Source organism: Brachionichthys hirsutus, chromosome 2, assembly GCF_040956055.1.
Source record: "Brachionichthys hirsutus isolate HB-005 chromosome 2, CSIRO-AGI_Bhir_v1, whole genome shotgun sequence".
In the NCBI taxonomy this organism is placed as follows: Eukaryota; Metazoa; Chordata; class Actinopteri; order Lophiiformes; family Brachionichthyidae; genus Brachionichthys; species Brachionichthys hirsutus.
The window spans coordinates 15,757,228-15,766,926 of NC_090898.1; the positions used below are offsets into that span (position 1 = coordinate 15,757,228).

Genomic DNA, 9,699 nt, shown 5'->3' on the forward strand with positions numbered 1-9,699 from the left:
ACCTAAATCATTCAGGAAGCTTAAAAAACAAATACGCCGCTGGGACCAGCGAGGTGCGACGGTGATTCGGTGCCGGGCCTTCACCTCTCGGGCTTTCTCCACCTCGGCCTGTAAGACCTGCTTGGACACTTCCAGCTCCTGCGTCTTCTCGCCGAGCGCCTCGTTTTCCCACTCCAACTGGGAGTTCTTCTTCTGCACCGCCTCCAGCTCGTTGTGCAGCCGGAGAGACACGCTCTTTGCCACCTGGAAGCGGAGTCGACAGCAAGGCGTCAGCGCTCGCTCGGTCTACCTTTAAGCTCCCGTCGGATGAGCTGCAGCACAGAGCTGCACTCGGGAACGTTCGCCGAGCGGGACGTCGTTTGGATAAAGCGGAGAGATGTTTTACGAGGGAACTCTTGAGAGTGGAATTCAATATATGAGAGGGCTATAGGGGGTAAGGCGGGGTGGGGGTGGGGGTGGGGGGGGGTAACTTTACACCACCACACACACCCTGGCTGAAAGAAAGAGAGTCTGGCCGCCACAATGGAGTCTCGTTTAACAGCGGAGCAAAGCTCTGCCGGGATTCTGATCCAGATTACCGAGGTTTTATGTTCCACGCTCGTCACTTAACTAGACCAGGGGACGACAAAAATTACAAACAGGATGCATGATGATGAAGACATTTCAAACTAACAACATTTTCTGTGGTGCCGACGAACAGAAGGAGAACGTTGAGCTCCACTCGGTGACTCAAACGCATCCGGCCCTTCGCTGTGAGCGAATAACAAACGGTTTGGAAGGACGAGCTGAAGAGATTTTGGCAGCAGAAGCAGAAGTGATTCAGGCAAAAGGCCCTTTAGGACGAGGAGCTCTGGCTGTTTATAGCTACGTGTGAGTTTTAATGAGACCACACCAGCAGGAAGGAGGAGGAGGAGGAGGAGGAGGAGGAGGAGGGGGGAAGACGTCCGACCTTGATGTCATGCTCCAGGCTCCTGACCAGCTCCCCGTCCACCTGTCCGGTCTGAGCCACCCGGATGCTGCGGCGCTCCACCTTGCGGAGGCGGTACTGCAGGATGCGGCAGGTCTTGTTGGCCTGCTCCAGCTGCAGCCTCAGATCCTGCAGCCGGTAGACTTCCTCCTCCTGGAACACGTCACGCATTTCCAGCATCTCGCAGCGAAGCTCCTCCACCTCATCCTGCAGCCGCAAAGACGCAACACGGAATGGCAGCCGTTAAGGAAGAGCCACCGCCTGCTTTTAATTATGCGTTGAAGCCCGCTTGCCCGCGGCGGGTCGACGCTTTAGGACAGAAGTCAGAATCTCAGATGGATAAATTATCACATCTTACAATGACTGTATTCTAATAAGAAAAGCCACAACAGATGAAAGGATGAACAGAATGAACATCACAGAGTCGACTTGCTCAACGAAGGAACGCTCCGAGGTAAACGTCTCTCCAGACTCCAGAGGAAACTGCAATTAAGTTTAATTACTGCCTTCAAGTGACGTCATTTCATTCCAGGAACTACGTTTTTGGGATGAGGACTTCTCAGAAACTGCTTATTTCCTATTGTTTAGTTTACACTAAATTATAGCACCTTTGTTTGAACAGGCCAGAACAAGTAACGCTTCAGATGACTGATAATAATAATAATAATAATAACATAAACAATGGCGTTGAGGTTTGATTCCTGCCAGAGAGCTTCGTGCAGATCAAATAATCAGCAACCAAAAGCGGACATTCAGATTAAAACGGAGGTAAATCAGGAACTAAATGTCATTTAAACCAGAATAAGGAGTTTGCGTTAAACCCACCTTTAAGTATTCGTTCTCCGATCTTAGTTCCTCCACCTCCCTGACCAGGTCGTCGGTTGTCTCTCCCATCATGAGATCCATGAAAGAAGGGTCAAACAGACCGAGAGCCCCCCCAGCGGCACCGGGCTGTGGAGCGCAGCAGCCTCCGGGCGCCTTTACGCACGGCGCGCCGCCGCCGTTCCCACCGCTGTCCGGGCACAGATACGCGCGCCCGTCTATCCATCTTACCGGTAATTCATTGTCCGAGCTCGGAGAGTCGCGCTTGTTACCGTCCGATGGGCAATCTGACACCTCCGAGCTGCTGTCCGAGGCGGAGAGCTTCCCGGACAGGCATCCGGAGTCCTTGCTCAGGTCCTCTGAAGCGTTGCTGGCGTCGGAGAGTTTCCGGTGCGCTCCGGGGCTCCTCTGGCCCGGCTCAGCCGTGGCGCTCCGTGACACGTTCCTCGGTCGTTTTCCCTGCGATCCCGAAGTTTTCACATCCTTCTCGGGAGCGCAACGAGGCGCGCAACGAGGCGCGCCACTTTGGACATCGCTGAAAGGCGGATCCTTCATCCTTTTCTGGTGCTTGGCTTGTTTCTGGCTCCGGAGCGCAGTCTTTGCGTTCTTGTCCGCGTTTCTGTTCATTCTGACTCGGATGTACGCAATAAATCGGGTATTCAGCTGCTCTGGATCAATAAATGTTCATAGTTTTTCAACGAATACTTTTAAAAAGACCTAAAATTCAGCAGCTCGCCGCTCACTGGAGACATCCCTCTGGCTGTTCTTCATCCTGCGCACTGAAACTTTGCCTAAATGTGCGCAGAGAAATGAAGGGGCAGTTCCTGGACAGCCTCCAATTTATACAACATTTCCTGCCTTGATTTCCAAAATAAAACACTTTCATCTGTCGTTGCCGGAAAAATGAAAACGTCTGTTTGCTCTGAACATTTCTAAATTTCTCAAAATCGTCCACGAATCTTTTTTATTTTATTTTATTAAAATCAACATATTTTAAATGTTTTTGTCTGCATATCGGCAGATCCCACAGACGACATTTTCATCATCGATTTGTGTCACTATAAATTATTTTTAGGTTTTATATACAGTATACATGTGAAGAAGAATTATAAAGTTCATCTCCAAATGCTGAATTATACTGAAAGTCAAACAGACCATAAGTCGAATTCCATATATATATATGTGTGTGTGTGTGTGTGTGTGTGTGTGTGTGTGTAATTATATCTATCCATCTATATCCTTTAAGTCAGCAATGGATTTGAAAAATGAATGTTTGAAAAGGAAAGTCATTTCCCTCAACTTTTAGATTTCAAGGCACTTTTAAATAATCATAAAATGCATAATGCATTACATTTTAGTTGTTTTGATTTTCTGTTTGTTTGTTTGTTTTTATCGTGGAACTGCTCACGGGTAAATTGCTGCCACCTTGTGGATCATTTGCGCAATAACATGAAATTAAACATGAAATTATCGGGTTATCGGTCAAAGCCCATCACAACAGTGTATTTAACAGTTCTCCTTAATAAAAACTTAAATAATAATATGGCACGCTTCCGTACCAATCAATCAATTTGATCAATATTTAGCAACAGGAGGCGTCAGGTCCATCCGGATAAAGTTTAACGCCTGTTTTAGCCGTGTCGAAAATAACTCCTGGTCCTTCGCTGTGATTGGCTGTCACGCCTGTCCATCACGATGTCCTTGCCGGCCACTTCCGCCCTGCCTCGGAGCGGCGAACTCTTCGCTTGTTTACCTTTCTAGGGCTGTTATTCGAGCCCGATTCGCAGGTACATCCGGCCGAATTGCGTTTAAATCTTCCTCCGAGCGTCTACGTTCATAACGCGGACTGATTTCTGCTGCCCGTCCTCCGCCTGACGCTTTAATTCATTGCAAGCCGGATGCTAAAGGCTAGTTAGCGGCTTGCTAGCTAACAGCCGATGCTCTCTTGGGGAGTGTTAACTTTATTGACAGCTTACAGTAGAAGCAGTTATTTTAGTTATTTATATCCTGTCTTTAGAACCTGCCTGGCTTTTCGCTACGACGAGCTGCGGGCCGTTTTGCTAACAGTCCGCCCCGCCCCGCAGGTCGTTGCTTTGGGCTGCCCGTGATGCTTGGAGAGAGGCTGGGCTGCAGGGACAGGCCGATGGGGGGAAACGTGACTTTCTGAGTACCGGAGAGTTACTTTCTCTACTCCAGTATGAACAGCGAAGAAGAGTTTTACGACGCTGAGACGGGTAAGCTGGGCGGACGAGGTGTTTTATGTTCCGCGGTCCTTTCCCGGCTCATCTTTTTATTTTTATTGTTAATTGTGGATGATTTATGTACGAAGGACTTTAAACAGAAACAAGACCGCAAGGGCTTTTTTGAAACGCTCCTCTTAGACAGGATGCTTGACTGTACTTGTACTGTAATACATGCTACTGTGTGACTGTACTTGTACTCTAACATTCTATCTAATAAATATATTCATCATCATCCTCTTCCACGCTCGTCCTTCAGGGCTGGAGTCGGATGATTCCTGTGAGGTCAGCTTTAAAGACGCCCTGGTGTTCGGCAGCGAGGAGGCGAGGGACGGCCGCGCCACGCAGGAGAATGGCGTGTGGGAGCGCAGGTGAGCACAGTGCGTGTATGTGTGTGCACGTTGCATCGGGTTGGGTTGGGTTGGGGGGGGGGGGGGGGGTCGCGTTTTGATCTTATCAGAATGTGATCTTCAGAAGCTGAAAACCTTCTGGAATGTGAAGCAGCACATTTTGTTCTGCCGTGACACGGAAGCTTGTCCGTTAGAAGCAACTCGCCTGCCAAGTATCCCTCCTGATTTCATATATATATACATATATATATATATATATATATACATTAATTTTTTTATACAAATGTGCTCCAGGAAAACCCTGCCGGCTAAAATGATCTCCAGAAACAACTACAGCGTGTGGAGCATACTGAAGAAATGCATCGGAATGGTGAGTCCCAGCTGCTTCCACACGGGAACCTTTACACCCTAAAGGTCTGTTTGTTGTTATTTATTGTTATTTTGCACCTGTGGTGTAATTTATTTAGATTTTATTGTTATTTTGCATCAAGTTGGTAATTTAATATTAGTTTTATTGATATTGTTAATTGTCGATGATTTATGTACCAATTAAAGACCGCAAGGGCTTTTTTGAAACGCTCCTCTTAGACAGGATGCTTGACTGTACTTGTACTGTAATACATGCTACTGTGTGACTGTACTTGTACTCTAACATTCTATCTAATAAATATATTCATCATCATCAGGTAATCGGACGACTTCGTCTATACCTAAAATCAACTTTGCTGCAAGAAACGTTGAGTCCGAGTCCGAAATGTATTTCTTTGAATAATATTTGCATGTCTGAGCTTTCGTTGCGCAACCAGAAGATCGGTCGGGGCTGAACTCTTCCTTCTTGCTCCTCCTCGGCCGCCTCTGGTCATCCTGAAAATGTTCTTTATGTTTGCAGCCATTTTAAGGAATGAGTAAACAGCTCAAATGAATTTCAGAATGCGATGACTGAAGCGCGTACCGGTACTCCCGTCTTCACGGGACCGCCACGCGTCGCTGATCCGGCAGTTCTTGCATATGTTCATTGCCTCCTGCAGGAACTGTCCAAAATAGCAATGCCGGTCGAGTTCAACGAGCCGCTGAGCTTCCTCCAGAGAATGTCGGAGTACATGGAGCACACGCACCTCATCCACAAGGCCTGCAGTTTGTCTGACTCCATGCAGCGCATGCAGGTAAAAAGAAAACCACCGAAGCTTTCAAGATGATTATTATGTCCCTGTGATAGATCAAGTCGCCGTTTGAAAATCATCGCTCAAACTTTCCTTTAAGTCGGGGCGGTGTCTGAAACCTGTCTGCTCTGCTGTGCTCCGTTTGTGACAGCTCGTTGCTGCGTTTGCGGTTTCGGCGGTCGCGTCTCAATGGGAGAGGACTGGGAAGCCTTTTAACCCTTTGCTGGGGGAGACATTTGAACTCGTAAGGTATCGGATGAGCCTGAAAAGTCTCGCGCAGAGTAGAACAGCTTTGTCTCAGAGGTGAGACCGATTTAAATGAACCGGAGATGTTTGTGTTGTTTTTCTTCTGAAACGTGTCTTTGAAGAGAGGATGAAGGATACAGATTGATCTCGGAGCAGGTGAGCCACCACCCCCCCGTCAGCGCCTTTCACGCCGAGTCTCTGAAGCAGGAGTTTGAGTTTCACGGCTCCATATACCCAAAACTCAAGTTCTGGGGCAAAAGCGTGGAGGCGGAGCCCAAAGGCGTCATGACGCTGGAGCTGCTGAAGTGAGTTCACGCGCCGGCGTCACGGGCTTTCAGCCGCCTTTGATTTGATTTATTATCTATTACGACTCTCTTCTTAAATCTCGCTTAAATATTACTCACTTATATTTACATCAAGAAGAGCACTAGAAAAACACTCGGAGAGCGCAGACCTCCGCCGAGCAGCTCATTCCCCTCCTAACTGGATCAGCACCAAAAGGTTCTAGATGGTTCTTGGTCTCTTTGTACACCAACCATGAAAAGTAAAACAGAATTTTGAATCCGTAAATGATTATGATGTCATCCAATTAAAATGTAATATTTCTTCCTGACCTCATTCTGGATCCGATCCAGATGAAATTCGGTGGTAAGATAGAGACCCCCCCCCCCCCCCCCCCACACACACATGACTGTGTCAAATGCCATAAACATCGGTCAATAATCAACCGAGATATTGAGGAGCACATTTTGAAGCTACATTGACTGCAATGTTACTGAAAATTAAAAATTGATCCAGAATCCAGGATCTCTTCTTGATCATCGCCATAATTGATTACTGTAATCTGTTCTTGGTAACATTCCCAATATTTCCTGAAAAGTTCTTCAAGATCCACCCAGAACATTTTGCTAACAGACAGACAAACAAACATCATAACCTTTTTTTAATTTTTAATTACAATTTTTAGTTTGTTAAATGTCAGTGTCATTTGTTCAGGCGTTCGATTAATCAGTGCAAATAAATCTGGATCAATAATGATACAGATCAGTCAGTCGAGGTCTTTCTTGTGCTGGGAGGTTGTTACTTTTAAAATGTTTCCTTATAATTGAGAGTTTACGACGACTCTTGATCAAAAGAAGAGTTTAAAGAACAAAGTTCTTCTCATTAGAAGTTCCACCAGCAGGAAGGTGAATGTGATTTGTTCCAGACATAAAGAAGCGTACACGTGGACGAACCCCATGTGCTGTGTGCGGAACATCATCCTGGGGAAGCTCTGGATCGAGCAGTACGGAACCGTGGAGCTCGTCAACCACAGGTGCGGCGACACGGACCCGGCCGCTGACTCAGACCGGTTAGACGATCGGTGATTGGCTGACGGGATTTATTTTGCGTGTCGTTCGTCAGAACGGGAGAAAAATGCGTGCTGACCTTCAAACCCTGCGGCATGTTCGGAAAAGAGCTGCACAAGGTCGAAGGCTACATCCAGGACAAAAGGTGAGGGCGTGAAACGGCGTTTATAACGCCTGCGACTCCCGTTCTGTAGCAGAATGTCCTTTCTGTCTGCCCAGGAGGAAGAAGCGGCGAGTGATTTATGGGAAGTGGACAGAGTGCATGTACAGCGTGGATCCAAAGGTCTACGAAGCCTTCAAGAAGACGGACAAGAAGACGGCGGGAGAGTCTCGGCGGCAGAAACCCGTGAGTGACGCTCGATTCCTCAGAGCAACGTCCGATCTCCCCCGGGGTGATGCTCCGATCTGACGTTTGCCGAGCCCGTTTTATTTATTTATTTATTAACGGTATCTTCTCCTTTCACGATAACATGCGGTGGCTTTGGTCGAAGGTAAGGTAAAACGCGTGTTTGACCTCTGCCCTGCGCCGCCGCCGCCGCTGCTGTCTGGTTTGACTTGTGTCCAGCGTGGATGGTTGGTTCATTGCCAGCACTGACCCATAATGCCTTGCGACGACGTGCTTTGTTGCTTGACAAACGTGTTGAATTTGTGGCGACTGTGAATCTCCCGTTTGCACCCGTTCTGGACGTGCTGTGAGCGCTAGCGTCGCTAGGCCGTGCGCGATGCCATTAACTGTGTGCGTGTGTGTGTGTGTGCGCGTGTGTGTGTGTGTGTGTGCGCGCGTGTGTGTGTGTAGGAACATAGTTGTGAAGGTGAAGAAGCTGATGAGATGCCTGAAGTTCAAGAGACTGTGACTGTGATACCAGGAAGTGCCTTACTGTGGAGGATGACGCCTCGGCCTGCACACTCAGCGCAGGTCACTCCCCCTCACACACACGCACACACACGCACGCACACACGCACACACACACACGCACACACACACACGCACACACACACACACACACACACACACACACACTGTCGTGGTTGATAACGTGCAGATGTCATGCTTTCTGTTTTCCTCATGCTCTCAGCTTTAGCTTGTGCTCTCTACCCCCCCCCTCTGTTCAGATGTATAGCTTCACCGGCTTCGCCCTGACGCTGAACGAGCTGGAGCCCGGCGCCGAGAGAACGCTGGCGCCGACAGACTGCCGGCTGAGGCCCGACGTCCGAGCCATGGAAAACGGAGACATGGGTAATGCCGGCTTGACTTTCGGAACTGGAGACGATCTGGAAAGACTCCGTGAGTCTGTGGAGCCTCTTCACACCCCCCCACCCCCCCCCCACCCCGTGTTTGCCTCTGTTTAGATACAGCGAGTGCTGAGAAGGAGCGTTTAGAGGAGAAGCAAAGGACCTCGCTGAGAGAACGCAACAAGGATGAGGAGGAGTGGACGACCAGGTTCGTCTGTCTTTCTTTGGGACTTTCCAAAGTGTTTTTTTAAGAGGTTGCAAATGAAAGTCCGTTTGGGGGGGGGGGGGGGGGCATTGATAAGAAAGCTGCTCTTTTGTTTGAAAAGAAGTCATGTGGACAAAATAAACAAGATACGATGACATCACTCCCTCTGAGTAAACCGGTTTATCGTCATAATTCTGATCTACATTTGAGTTATCCGTGCCACTCGGTTAATTTTTACATGATGGCCATAACGATCCTACGAGAGATATTTTCAGATCAGTAATGGATTAATTTCATTAATACTTAAGGCTGCAGCACGGCCACTTCAAAAAAAAAAACACAGAATAAATGCATTTGGTTGAGGAGACTCTTCTCTTCCTAGATCAGATCTTTAAAAAAATGGTGAATATAGCTGAAGGAAACTTTCCCAGCAATAAAGGGAGCAGTTATTCCCTCGATGTTTGTCGTCCAGGCCGCATTCAGGAGGTCGGCGTTCGTGCGTGAAACAGCGCAGCCCTCTTATTCCTGTGGATGGAACTGGTCCTGCACGGTTTGTGTCTCCTCAGGTGGTTTCGGCAGGGAACAAACCCTCACACGGGAGCCGAGGACTGGCTCTACGCCGGCGGGTACTTCGACAGGAACTACGCCGACTGTCCCGACATCTATTGACACTGGAGGCGCTCGGTCGCAAGGATCTGCTCTCCGATAGGATTCACTTTATTTCTCGGCGTCTAAGATTTGTGTCTCTGTGCCGTCCAGACGCCCGCTGGTGCCGTGTCTCAGTGGAAAAAACGAAAGGCCGGTATCAAAACGTTATCAGATGGTTACTGTAAAACCTCGCGCACAGGAGAGTTGTTATAATAAGGTGAATTTTAGGGTTTACTTGCTGTACATTTTCAAACACCTTTTTATGTGGTCTCATGATTCCGACCATAATAGTCCACGTGGGATGCTCCTCGCCTGTGGGGGGCGTCGCGCGTGTGAGACCACGCTGCTGACTCGTAGAGGACTCGTTCAGTAATAGTTCAGGTACCTGATCGTAGCGTTTTCCTGTTGATGTGCCGCACTCTTGTGTCCATTTAAATATCAGGGGTTATTAAAAACACGTCGCTTAATTTTTTTTATAT

General features: G+C 48.1%; 1 protein-coding gene across 1 annotated transcript; it reads left to right on the top strand.

The window, feature by feature from the left end:
• The first annotated feature begins 3,523 nt into the window (after window positions 1-3,523).
• On the top strand, window positions 3,524-9,241 carry LOC137902199 (oxysterol-binding protein-related protein 2-like). Its single transcript, XM_068746273.1, has 14 exons — window positions 3,524-3,576; window positions 3,874-4,023; window positions 4,289-4,400; window positions 4,674-4,749; window positions 5,408-5,542; window positions 5,691-5,788; window positions 5,908-6,090; window positions 6,993-7,100; window positions 7,190-7,279; window positions 7,354-7,480; window positions 7,931-8,050; window positions 8,248-8,371; window positions 8,485-8,575; window positions 9,139-9,241. The coding sequence occupies exons 2-14, from the start codon at window positions 3,987-3,989 to the stop codon at window positions 9,239-9,241; spliced, it is 1,404 nt and encodes a 467-aa protein (XP_068602374.1). The 5' UTR covers window positions 3,524-3,576; window positions 3,874-3,986.
• The last annotated feature ends 458 nt before the right edge of the window (window positions 9,242-9,699 follow it).

Coding starts and splice junctions, on each gene's coding strand:
- LOC137902199 (XM_068746273.1), top strand. CDS start 3,987: ATGAACAGCGAAGAAGAGTTTTACGACGCTGAGACGG. Junction 8,051..8,247: donor GGCCTGCACACTCAGCGCAG/GTCACTCCCCCT, acceptor CCCTCTGTTCAG/ATGTATAGCTTCACCGGCTT. Junction 8,372..8,484: donor CATGGAAAACGGAGACATGG/GTAATGCCGGCT, acceptor GCCTCTGTTTAG/ATACAGCGAGTGCTGAGAAG.